General features: G+C 35.5%; 1 protein-coding gene across 1 annotated transcript; it reads left to right on the top strand.

The window, feature by feature from the left end:
- Window positions 1-207: 207 nt before the first annotated feature.
- On the top strand, window positions 208-12,829 carry LOC125815206 (sucrose nonfermenting 4-like protein). The gene is made up of 13 exons (XM_049494619.1): window positions 208-923; window positions 1,192-1,279; window positions 3,621-3,800; window positions 4,375-4,482; window positions 4,608-4,667; window positions 5,494-5,583; window positions 7,331-7,465; window positions 8,951-9,095; window positions 9,161-9,334; window positions 10,899-10,962; window positions 11,081-11,150; window positions 11,752-11,869; window positions 12,423-12,829. The coding sequence occupies exons 1-13, from the start codon at window positions 799-801 to the stop codon at window positions 12,515-12,517; spliced, it is 1,452 nt and encodes a 483-aa protein (XP_049350576.1). The 5' UTR covers window positions 208-798; the 3' UTR covers window positions 12,518-12,829.
- The last annotated feature ends 64 nt before the right edge of the window (window positions 12,830-12,893 follow it).

Below are 12,893 nucleotides of genomic sequence, written 5' to 3'. Positions count from 1 at the left end.
TTTGGGTTGAATTTTGTTGCAAAAGTGTAATAATATAAAGAAAGTAGGCTCTAACTTCCTCCTCTCTTCACCTCAGCTGCACATCCGTACACGTAACTTTTTTGTACATGCACGCACATACATACAATTATTTCACCATTTTTTTGTTTTTCCCATCTGTCCTTTTATTTCTTTTTTTTTTTCTCTCTTTAAACTTATTATTTTTTTTGCCTTTTCTCCATAGATGATTCTCTCTTCTCCACTTTCCCGCCACATTGCACACAAACTTCAAAGATCTATCATCAATGTCGATACTATCTATCCTTACTCTCAAAAACTGAATCTTTTTTTTTTTTTCTTATCTTTTCAAATTCTGAATTTAGGGTTTTCTTGTTCTTGTTCGATTTGTACGGAAAATCTTTGGATTCACTTCAGATCAGACTTGGAATTGCATTGTTTTTGTTATATTTTGTGAATTGATGATAATTTAGAGGGTTTCGTTCATTCTTGGAAACTTGGCTGATTTTTTTTTTTTTTTTTTTTGGAGATATCGGATTGAGAATTTGTGTTAGGGTTTCGATTCTGTGTTTGCATGTGTAGAATGTGAGGAGGGGTCCCCTGCTATAGCATGGAGGATCCCAGAATTGGGTTTTAATTAGAAGGTTGTGGTGATTTTTGGAAATTAGTGGGCATTGGAGAAATTTAGTTTTTGCTGATTGTTTATTTTGATTATTTATCAATTGAAGTGGAAATTCAGGCTTTTTGTTTGGGGTAGTTTTTTTCTTTTTGGGGGTAAGTGTAAATCTTTGTGAAGGGGATATGTTTGGGTCTGGTAGTGATAGTGGGCAGAATCATACTGGGGTTGCAGGTACTGTTTTGATGCCAACACGTTTTGTATGGCCTTATGGGGGAAGAAGAGTGTTGCTCAGTGGCTCTTTCACTAGGTGAGGTGTTGATGTTCTTTTTTGTTTGTTATTTTATCTACTTTTTTTTTTCCTGGTATATTTTTCGATACGATATATCCAGAGGCGCAGTTTGGAACTAGTGCGGCAGGGTTGAAATCGTGCCTAACCCACATATGTGCTGCACTCGTACCACCAGACTAAAACACTGGGGGCTATTCTTCTTTCTGTTATTATTCATATTTATGTTGGTTTAGGTAAGAGATTGTCATTCCTTTTTTTTTTTTTTTGGGAATTTGGTATTATGCAGGTGGCAAGATCACATAACAATGTCACCCATGGAGGGCAGCCCAACTGTGTTTCAGGTTGTCTGCAACTTAACACCAGGATATCACCAGGTTTGTATTATATCAAGCATTTGTCAACGCCTATAATATGTACTTTGTAAAGTTTTTGGTAGCTTTCAAACATTTTGGCTGTGTCGCTGACCGTTGTCAAGAGATATGCTTAGTAACTTCCTTAGCAGTGAGCTTTTATGAGCTGTTATTTGGTGGTGTGCAACTGTCAAATGGTAACTTCACTCAAAAAACTAGTTCTTTTATTATGTTTGAGAGGTGAAAGGGAGTAAACCAGTGTTACGCTCGCTTCAGCACTTAAAGGGTGAAGCGAGGGTCCAGCGCATCAGGGCACTAAAGCAAGGCAAGATGAAAAAAGAGCTCTTCTTCAGCAGAAGAAGCGAGAAGTGAGGCGAGTGTGAAGCATCACTTCTATGAAAAAGCGAGATTTTAGGTTTATTTTTTTTTAAGATTGCAACAATCTTAGCATTTTTTCGGTTCTTCTTGCCATTGCTTTTCCCAATTCTAGGATTTCAAGGTAAGGTCTTCTCTTCTTCTCGTCTGCTCTTTCTTCGATTTGTTCTTTTTTTCTTTTCTCATTTGTTTTCTATTCTTCACTTCTCCTCTTTCTTTGAATTTTTTCTATTCTTCTCCTCCTCTATTAGTTTACTGCAGCTTTTCCGATCTCGCTTTTGTAATTTTTTTTTAGCCTTTTGTATTTGCTGTAGCTTACAAATATTCAGTTTATTTTCTTGCTTCTGATTGTGGTGAAAATCTGTACCATTGTTATCCTAGTTCTAGTATCTATTACTCTCTCCGTCACATTTTTTGTGACACCCTTTCCTGTTTAGTTCGTCCCGAAAAAGAATGTTATCTTACTATAATTAGAAACAATTTTACTTAAAAATTTTCCTCTTACCCTTAATGAAATGAATTACAACCACACAAATATATAAGGATTGTCTTAGACCACAAGTTTAAAAAGTCTTTCGTTTTTCTTATACACTGTGCCAAGTCAAATAGTACCACACAAAATGGGACGAAGGGAGTATTTACTTTTTAATTTAAAAATTGAAAGAATTGCTTAATATGTTATTTCTATTGAGTTCTTGGTTTTCTTTTGTATGCAAATTTAATATTTTTTATTATTGTATTAAATTGCGCTTTAGATGAAAAAAGTGTGCGCTTCATTACTCGCTTTGGTAAAGCAATCCCTTATCACTTTTTCCTGCTTCTTGCTTTCCAAAACACTTGGGTAAACTTTTCAAAGATTGTGAAGCAGGAAATTAGAAAAGTGTCTTATGAGAAGTGTTTTGTTTTTCCGGATGAAGGAGATTTATGGTTTTGCTTGATGGAGAATAGTTTGAATGTGTTGGGAGGATAATTGCAAGTAAAGATACATTTGAGTGAACTTTTCTTTTAAAGTTATGACAAATTAAACAAGATAAATCTAAAACCATTACATCAATTCAGGAAATCCCAATGTAAACCTATATAGCATAAACTAGTGAATCTTCCAATTGTAGCATGCAAAGTCATTGTAAGCATATCAAGGAAGATGATAGACTCTTTAAATATATTCTTACCTGTAATATATTGGCAAGCATCTCTGTTTCTGTGCGGATGGATTTGAACAAACACATTGAATCGTTCTAAAAACACGCACACAATGAAGTAGGAAATTGAAATGTGAGTGGTTGACCTATAGAGTTTCAAAATTCTATTAATAAATCAAATTTAGTATACATTTTTCAGGGCAATTCATATTATTTGCGGACAATGAGGCAAACATTACTGCATAATCAGACACATACTTCTGGAACTACATCATAAGCACAGCTTAGAACAAGATATAGAAGTGCTAAAGTTCCAGCTAATTAGGAACTCACAATTCCTAGTTCCTTTTGATCTTAGGGAGCAGCTTCCACTATTTCAGTCTGCTGTGTGCTCAAGGAAACCAGCAACCCCTTGTTACTTTATCCTCTCAGTCGACAAGTGTGTAACATACATGGCGGGGCAAATAATAATAATCCATTTAGCACAAACCAATTTGTTCATTGCTCCGTACTATCATGTTTGCAAAAGCTTATGCTTGCTTCTATTTCAGTGTAAAAAGAAATAAAGTGAAGCACGCTTTGTTGCAAATAGTTCTTTTATCATTGTTCCCTCTTCTTTTGATAGGGATTATGTTTAGCAGAGGCGAGATTTACATTTTTTTTTTCTTTCAGTTCTTTTGAATTACATTTTCACCCCTCGTTTGGTTAAACATAGTTGAAATGACAGTTATATGAAAATATTAATACTTCACTTAAATTCAAGTAACATACTCAATAAAAACTAGGATTTTAATAAAATGTTTTTTGTAATAGTGCAAAAATTGATTTGCCTTTTCACTTACTTGCAGTACAAGTTCTTTGTTGATGGAGAATGGCGTCATGATGAGCGTCAGCCAGTTGTAAGTGGAAATTATGGCGTAGTCAACACAATTTTCTTGCCCAGGGAGTCAGATGCTATTCCTGAACTTTTTAGTCCAGATGTGCCCGTTGGATCTAATATGGATGTTGATAATGATTTGCTTCGACTGGTAAGAGGATTAACTGATGCATTTGGCTCCTGCTCTGCTTCACTTCTACTGAATTTATTTCATATATCTTGGTACCTTTTTTGGCCCTTTTGCTTTTGCATTCTTTTTTGCCACGAGTTCGATATCCACAGGGATTGTGTGGATAAGATGTCTGGGGTAAAGGAATATTCTCAAGTGATCGAGTAGTCTGTCATTTCATTGCTATGTGACCCTAATAAAAAAGAAGAGATATTTCTGTGCGACAATTAGGTTCTGTTTTTCTCAGCTTACTTTTTGCAACATTTTTCATTGTTGTGGAATACTATGCAGAGGTTGAAACTATTGTCAATGCAATTTGTGGTCCTGGCAGAGAACATATTTTTGCAGTAATTTGAAAGTCTCTAATTTTTTCCCTGCATGGGAAATTTAAGACTTCAATTGTTTGAAATTTTACCTAGTAAATTGGTAGAATAGTTGACCTTTGATATTCAATATCGAGGACATCACATTTCAACAAATAAACAGTTGCATCGCAGCATGACTCCCTTTTCATGTGATGTACAAATTTGGTCACACCATCAGATACTATGTGCAGGATGCAGTTTCACAGATATCACAGGCTGAAATAGAATTATCGCGTCAACGTATATCTGCATTTTTGTCTACACATACTGCCTATGAGTTACTCCCAGAGTCTGGCAAGGTAACTACACATTTATGTTGTCTCTATTCTCTGCCTACAAGTCCAGGATAATTATGAGAAGATGTAGTTTTTTTTTCTTTTTTATTAGTTAAGATGTAAAAAATTCCTTCTCCTTTCTTCTGTAGGTGATTGCCTTGGATGTAAATCTTCCAGTAAAACAAGCTTTTCATGTTCTCTATGAGCAGGTAAATACTGTTATACATATTGAAGACGTGCTGTTATAGGCTGTAGATTTTTGAATTTATATTTTGTTTGTATATGATCTGGCTGTCCACCTTCTGGCATTAGAATTTCTTGCTAGTTGTTTAGGTAGGCAATCATAATGAAACCGGGGGGAATGAGTCGGTCTGTATGTGCTCGTAGTGTTTGTCTCCTTTGAGGGCTTGGAATAGTTCTTGCTATGCAATTGATTATTAGGAATGATGAATTTGTAAGTCAAAAGAAAACATTCATGGAACAATTTTTTTTTAAAGAAGAGAGACATTCTTTTTGAAAGGGACCAAAAGGAAAGTAAGACAAACAAATTGAAATGGAAAATCTATAATTATAAATGTTTAATTATCTTCATAATGGAACAATTTTAAGAATAAATTTAGAATTAGGTAGGTAAAAAATGGGATAATTGAATAACTAAATATTGCATCATCATTGGGTGTGTGTGGGGGGTTTGGAGGGGGGGGGGAGTGCACCACACTTTGTGACATGTTGAAGGGATTAAAATCCCCTTAACAGCAGTCTTTTAAAAACAACCATAAGTGGAATACATATTTACAAAAACGAACATTTTGAAGCAATTGATTGAATGTATATGCCATACTTCCATTTGTACGAGCAAATATTGATAATGATTGTGTTGAGTTTTGGAAATATTGGGACATCATTTACTTTGTCTTTGCAATTGTAGCTCCTGCCTTCCTTTTACTGCTGTGGACAGTAATCGAATTTATATTGCTATTCATTTCACTAAGTAACAGCTTGGAATTGCTGACATCTGATTAAAGCTTATCCCAGGGAATCTCTGTTGCTCCTTTGTGGGATTTTTTCAAGGGTCAGTTTGTTGGAGTTCTCACTGCGATAGACTTCATCTTAATCCTTATGGAGGTGAGCGTCATAGTAATTCCTTCTCTCATTATATTCTTCTCTCTTTTTTCTTGATTGGAAGGTGTAAATTTCATTCATAAAACAGCATAAAAAGTTCTGATGGAATAGAAAATGATTTTGTACAATTAAGGAGTAGTCTCTTATCCCTTATTGCTTTTTGGTGCACCCATGAGATTCCTGTAAGATTTTTGTAGAAAACCATATCTTTTTGTAAGATTTTCTACTTTTGGGTATACTAGTATACGGGTGCTTTGCGCCCTCATTAATAAATTTTGTTTAATTTATTAAAAGAATGCATAAAGAGTGCAGTGAGAAGTTACAAAAAGGAAAGGCCATTGCAATCTATGTAATGAGCTAATAATGTCAAGAATAGGCAAGCTATCATTTACATCTAATGTGGTCATGTATCTACATAGTCTAAGCAAAACTTTACAGTTGTGCTTGATCTTAAATACAAAATCTTCTTTCTTTGAAAAAAATCTCTAGTTTCTTTCCTTCAAATTGCCCACCAAATGACTGCCGGGATGGTGTTCCAGAGAGAATGAGAAACCTTCTGGATACCCCTTCCATGCCAACATTGAAGGAATGGAGATTAGAGCATCTCATACACCATCTTAGACTCAAGATGTTGAAGAGCATATACCATAACTAAGAAGTAAACTTGCAATGAAGAACAAGTGGTTGATATCCTTCTTCGAGGATATTGTTTATTGGTTTCACTTTATACTTTGCCTTGTCTCACCATCTACATGTGGAGTCATTCTTGAGCTTTACTTCAACCTTCAGTTCTGCTTACTTCATATAGAAAACTTTCCTGTTTTTTTTTGTTCTTGTTCTTTTTTATATAAGATGCTTAATTTAGGATTTGATTTATCTGAAAATTTCCTTCTCTTCCTCTACAACTTCGTTCGATGAAGTTGTTAAGTATCAGAGCCAGATAAAGCTTTCATCTTCAAACAGGAAATTCTGTAAAATCTGCTCAAAGGAGCAACATGGCTACTTGGTCCTTTCCAAATTGAATGCTACTCTCTCCTTTCTGGCGCCAACTCAAATCAACGTTAACTTCCCTGAAATCAAATATCTCACCATTTATAATATACAATCAAAATTTTGAGGGATCCCACTTTCAGCTTTCAGACATCCAAGTGAATCTAAAAGTCCATCAGCTTACTTTTGGATCAGTTGTCATGGAACAATCTGTAATTTGGACTCCTACTCAGCAAATGATTATATTTTTCTACCAATTGTGTAAAGTCAAACTGAGCTATTTAACTTGAAAGTAAGGGTTTACTTATTTATTTCCATGGTAGACATGTTGTGTGTGAATATCCTGGAGGACTTTTGTTCTTAGTGGAATCACAGTATCTTTTCTTTTTATATGCAAAAAAAAGATCACTAAGCCAGTGCTACAAGCGTACGGGTTGTGCAAATCAGCTATTTTGTCTATCATTGCATCTACACCTTGTACAATAACTAGTTTACACCAAAAAACTAGCAAAAAAATGCATATGTTTGCAGCCGTGAATGGTATCAGAGTGTTTCTTGTCCTTTGCTTGGTAGTAGAGGGGAGGTCAAGTATGTCTTTTGGGGTTCGAATGTAAGGTTCCATATTTTGTCAATTAATTCTGTGCAGTTTCTTTCCTTCCCCTTTAATTTTAAGGGACTTGACATTGTTCTTTCTTAATTAATATAAATACTATTGATCCAAATAAATTAATATAAATACTAATATGTTATCCAACTTCAGCTTGGGAATCATGGATCTAATTTGACGGAGGAAGAGCTTGAGACACACTCTATATCTGCTTGGAAAGTGGGAAAGTTACGCATCAACAGGCAAATCGACTGTAACTTGAATTCGTATTCAAGAAGTCTTGTCCATGTAAGTGAAATTCTCAGCTAATCATTTACAATATTTTCATCATTTCTCCTGACATTTGTTTATCATGTTTTTTTTCTTGATTTAGGCCAATAGGTATTAGGATTTCTTTTAACTTAAGAAAGTGGAGTCTGTTTGAAACTTTATTTGGTTGAGTATGGTTGATGCTTGCTGTGGATCAGATATGTGGGTTGCTAAATTAAATCTGAAATGATATTGTTATTGAATTACTACTGCTTATAGCATTAATCTATTAATCTAAATATTTTTTGATACTAGTTACTAACAAACTTTTAGCCTAGATGTGTGTAAATTGATGAAATGACATAAAGAAATCACACCAAGTATAGTTTATATAATTGAGTGAAATTAGGCCAGTAGTCTTTCTGAATGTGATATTTGTTCATAAACAGTCTTCCTTGCTTCTTACCTCTTATCTTATTGTAGGAGAAAATTCTATCAATTCCTATTGAATAAGGCTACGCTCCTTCAAGCCTTTGAAACTATTGAAAATAGAATCTTTGTTTTCGTTGATTTTTGCCATTTCGTAAATTTTAAGCGAGTATCCTATCTTGATTACGGAGGGCCTGCTTTTTTTCCAGTTTAGCATTTTGTTGACAAGACAGTCTTTTTCCCTTCCATAATTTTCTTGCTTTTTGTGTTTTAATATTTTAAAGTAATTTAAAGCATGTGCAGTTTGCTGGTGTAGTGGTAGGAGTGTAGAAACAGAATTATGATATTCATGAATGTGAAGATATTTTGGACTAAAATGCATTTGTTATGGAACGTTCAGGAGTCTAGGCCTCTGGTTGGCATCTTGTTGTGTAGAGGCGTGATAAACAAGTCCATAAAATAGGAGATGCCACTTAAAATTTAACTTTGAGTGGATCAAAGAGATAATTAAAAGAGAAAGATTCCATACATAGATACTACCAAAAGACACAGAAATGCCTTCCAGAATGTGCTTTCAAGTGGTATATATGTAGCATAAAATCTAGTTACTGCTGTAAAATAAGCCTCTGGCAGGCTTCTGGTTGGACGTTTGGTTTTAGAGTGCTGAGATGCTCTGTATGGTGCATTAAATGGTTGGTTTCCTGATTGGTGTATGAACTTCAAATTTTGGTGGATGCTTATGCAACATAATATAGGCAGAGCTGCTGCTATATTCGGAAATCTCACTCCACATTACTTGATTTTTTCTCTGGTTTGAAGAATCTTCTTTTGAATGCCCCTTTGGAGTCCTTTCTGCATATTGATTTGTTCTTTTATCTGTAAATGTGCTCGTCTCAGAACTACCTGAACTTCTTTTGCTTGTATTTTAGCCTTAAGAATTTGTTTTGGGGATGGGGAAGGGATGTTTGACATTAAGGTAAAATTGCTTGTCATTTGACACTCTACTAGCCTTAATTATTATGTTGCTTTACCCTTTAATTTAGCTTCTGCATATTGCTGTTTGCATTAATATCTGCCAACTTCTGCATTATGCAGGGTGGGCCTTATGACTCTTTGAAGGATCTTGCTTTAAGATTTCTGCAAAACAAGGTCTCAACTCTTCCCATTATCCATTCTTCTTCACCTGATGGTTCATTTCCTCAGCTGCTACACCTGGCCACCCTCTCTGGGATTCTTAAGTGTAAGTTACTCTTTCGTGTGCTGAATGAACTGTTTGCCCTTGGCTAATGTCTAATCAATGTCCAGGTATCTGCCGGCATTTTAAACATTCTTCTAGTTCCTTGCCAATTCTTCAGCAACCAATTTGCTCAATTCCTATTGGTACCTGGGTTCCGAAAATTGGTGAATCAAGTGGAAAGCCAGTCGCAATGCTAAGACCAAATGCTTCTCTTGGTGCTGCTCTGTCTTTATTAGTTCAAGGTGATTTTTCGCTGTATTATTACTGTCTGAATCTTTAGTTGAAGTTGGGATAATCCTTGTTTGATCTCCCCATGTTTGCTATTGTATTTTCTGGTTTCATTTGATTATTTTTTCTATTTGTTTCTTAAATAACCTGGTTTTCTCTTTTTGCTTTCTGTAAGGACTTGTAAAAGTAGATGGAAAATAGACAAGTGAATGAGAAGAAAAAAATTACTTGGACAAAAAACTTGTTCTATTTCAGATACTTCGAAGCTAAATAAGATGCAAGACTCCAATATTTTTGCAAATAGGATAATAATATGTTTGTAGAGGCAAATTCCAACTGTTTTACACCCTAGGGCGAAGATAACTACACAGAGTGATACATAGTTGGAATCAGCATTTTGGTATTGTGCATTTCCTACCCAAATAAATTACATTGTAGTAGAGATAGCACCTTTAAGATCGTTACCTCATGCTAACACGAGTTCTGTATAACATTCAGAATTATTTAGAGTTGTAGAGGGTGTAGCACTGGGAGTGAAGTAAACATTTCTGCAATACTTAACAGATGAACAGTTGAAAAAAGAAGATCAAATGCTCCTCACATCACCAGTCAATTGTAGCTTTTGTGGGTCTTGTTAACTGTAGTGGGTCATTAGTACTCCCTCCGTCCCATTTTATCTGGCACAGTTTGACTTGGTACTATATTTAAGGAAAAAAGGAAGACTTTTGAAACTTGTGGTCTAAAACAATCCTTAGATATTTGTGTAGCTGAAAATCATTTTATTAAGGGTAAAAGGGGAATTTTAAAGTTAAATTGTTTCTAATTATAGTAAGGTGACATTCTTTTTGGGATAGATTAAAAAAAGATAGGATGCCACATAAAATGGGACGGAGGGAGTACTCAATATACTGTTAAGTGAGGAGCTGCTGAGCTGCATTTTGGGGCTCAAGACTAGTAAACAGAAGACAATGATGGAGGAAAAATTAGGAAACCTAGCCCTCTACATTTTAAGTTCTCTGATCAGTGTAGGTTGAGAATAGAACACAGTAAAAGAATTGATGGAAGTTAGAAACTATTACCTCTCTGCTAGTCAGCGTTCCACAAAAAGAAATCTGGAATTTGAGGAATAGAGTCCTCATTAAGATGATACAATGCATTATTCAAATATCTGAGCTAAATTAGTATGTCTTTAACTTAGTCAAACAATAGCATTAAAGTCTAGCAACTTCTTAAGCTCCTCTATACTCTTAATAGTTTTGCAACAATGTTTTTTTCCCAAAACTCCTCAATTACAAGTTTACAACAATTCCTTTGAAGGGGACTAGGACCTATGCATAAAGGTTTAGAGGTAATCAGATGCCATGAAGACCTCATTGTTTTTTTTTCTTTGTTGAATGTTCAAGCATTTAATCTATGCTTCTCAAAATTGGTTCAATTTACTGGTTTGCTCAACTTGCCGACAGATTACATGAATCTTTCTCATAATCCAATTGAGATACTTCAGAAATTTTGCTCCAAGTATTTAATTTTTTTTATGTACACTTTGCCATCCAACCTATTCTTTATTGTGCCTTACAGCTGAAGTTAGTGCGATACCAATTGTGGATGATAATGACTCCTTGCTGGATATCTACTGTAGAAGGTAGTTAGCTCTATGTAAAACTACAGTGCAGCTATTACTTTGTGTATTCTTCTGACATATTCTTTTACTATTACAATCCTGGTTCATCATGATGTGCCTTCTTATCATTTTGCGACAGTGACATTACTGCATTGGCAAAGGACAGAGCGTACGCGCAGATTCGGCTTGATGAATTGAGCATTCATCAGGTAAAAGTGTTTAAGAGCGAATTGTACTACAACATTAGATATCATGGCTTGTCCTGTACCTCTTTATGCATGTTCAATCAGATTCTCCCTTTATCTGTTTCAATCTTTTCCACTATTTAACGATGCATGTCTGACCCCATTTGCTAATACAGTTCTCTTCACCATCTATGGATCCTGATTCATAATAGATGGACTGCTCTGCAAAAGTTTGAGCTAGTGGAATTTTCTTGCGTTGACTGGCTCAGTAGAAGCTTAAGTTAATAAGATTCTGTTCTGAGCAGATTATATACATTCGGGAAATACAGACTTTGTCTGGTCTATAGATCATTTTGATCTTTAAGTTTGAGTTGTATTGAGAAATTTCCCAGTTGATATCATAGCATCAATATTTGCAACATGCCATATGCCCTGTGAGAATATTATGAGATTACTTGTTTCTTTTTGTCCACATTACGTAGCTTATGCTTATCCATAATGCTATAATACCGAGGAGTTTAGACGAAAATTGCATGGACAGCATCTTTTTGCATGTATATGCACCTTTTATGCAAGTTTAGGCCGCTATTTAATGCCCAAATCATTTTATCTGCTTCTTCCGCAGGCAATACAATTGGGACAAGATGCAAGTTCTCCTCATGGATTATTCAATGGACAGAGGTGTCAAATGTGTCTAAGGTCCGATCCTTTGCATAAAGTAATGGAGCGACTTGCTGTTCCTGGTAAATGTCTTCAGTCTTCCATTTGTTTGAGACTCAGTTTGCATTCTTTCCTTTGCTTTTGATAATTACCTTGAGGCAGAGATTCTTTGGGCTAACTGATGATGTTTTGGCTGCTGAACTTATGCCAAAGGGAAAGTCTTTTCCTTATCTGGATCTGTTTCTGATGTAATGGGGTGATGCAAACACTGAGAAATATCACTGTTTTTATCTTTTAGATGGAAATATCCCATTTTCTTTGAACGACCTTTACATGAGGTCTATTATGTGTATAACACATTTTTGTACCACTATATCAGCCTTCTACTGTTTTCTCTATCTTGTTTGCCTTCTTTTGTTCCTCAACATTACAACAACAACAACATACCCAGTGAAATCCCACTAAGTGGGGTCTGAGGAGGGTAGAGTGTACGCAGACCTTACCACTACCTCGTGGAGGTAGAGAGATGGTTTCCAAAAGACCTTACCACTATCTCAACATTGCATTTTCCTGCACATTTTGTAGCCTTCAATAACTTGAATTAGAGAGTTATTGAAGATCTTGTGTATATTTCAGGAGCAAGGAGACTTGTCATTGTGGAGGCTGGCAGCAAGCGTGTGGAAGGCATCATTTCAGTGACTGATGTATTTAGGTTCTTGCTCGGCTGCTGATACAGCTAGGTGATCACCCTGCCTTTTAGGGCTTTGTTGTGGTGGCTTTAATGAAGAAGCCGTTGCTTGGCACTCATGTTAGTTACTCTTCAGCAACGCCCTCTCCTCATAGTTGCATTTGTAATTGGTCGGAATTTGTGGAGTCCTGATGGGCTCATGCTTTTGACTCCCCCTCTTTTTTCAGGAAGTGAGTTCAGAAAGAAATGTCTGTAAATTGAGAGGATCCCCAAATTTTCCCTTATTTATATTTTTAATTTTCACAACCTTATTATCATCAACCATGTCATAGTATAGCTGCTCTATTTTTATATCTAGTTAACAGAATGGTGATGAAGGTGTTGGTTAGCTGTGTAGTTTCTTATGATTCTGTGGTTGC

This window comes from Solanum verrucosum, unplaced genomic scaffold (genome assembly GCF_900185275.1).
Source record: "Solanum verrucosum unplaced genomic scaffold, falcon-dt-bn FXZP01000261.1, whole genome shotgun sequence".
Lineage (NCBI taxonomy): Eukaryota > Viridiplantae > Streptophyta > Magnoliopsida > Solanales > Solanaceae > Solanum > Solanum verrucosum.
This window is presented reverse-complemented; position numbering and strand designations above follow the sequence as displayed.

What these genes read in the sequence shown, in the direction of transcription:
- LOC125815206 (XM_049494619.1), top strand. Translation starts at nt 799, where the DNA reads ATGTTTGGGTCTGGTAGTGATAGTGGGCAGAATCATACTGGGGTTGCA. An exon ending in TAACACCAGGATATCACCAG is followed by an intron (nt 1,280 to 3,620) that starts GTTTGTATTATA and finishes ACTTACTTGCAG; the next exon opens with TACAAGTTCTTTGTTGATGG. An exon ending in ATTCAAGAAGTCTTGTCCAT is followed by an intron (nt 7,466 to 8,950) that starts GTAAGTGAAATT and finishes TGCATTATGCAG; the next exon opens with GGTGGGCCTTATGACTCTTT.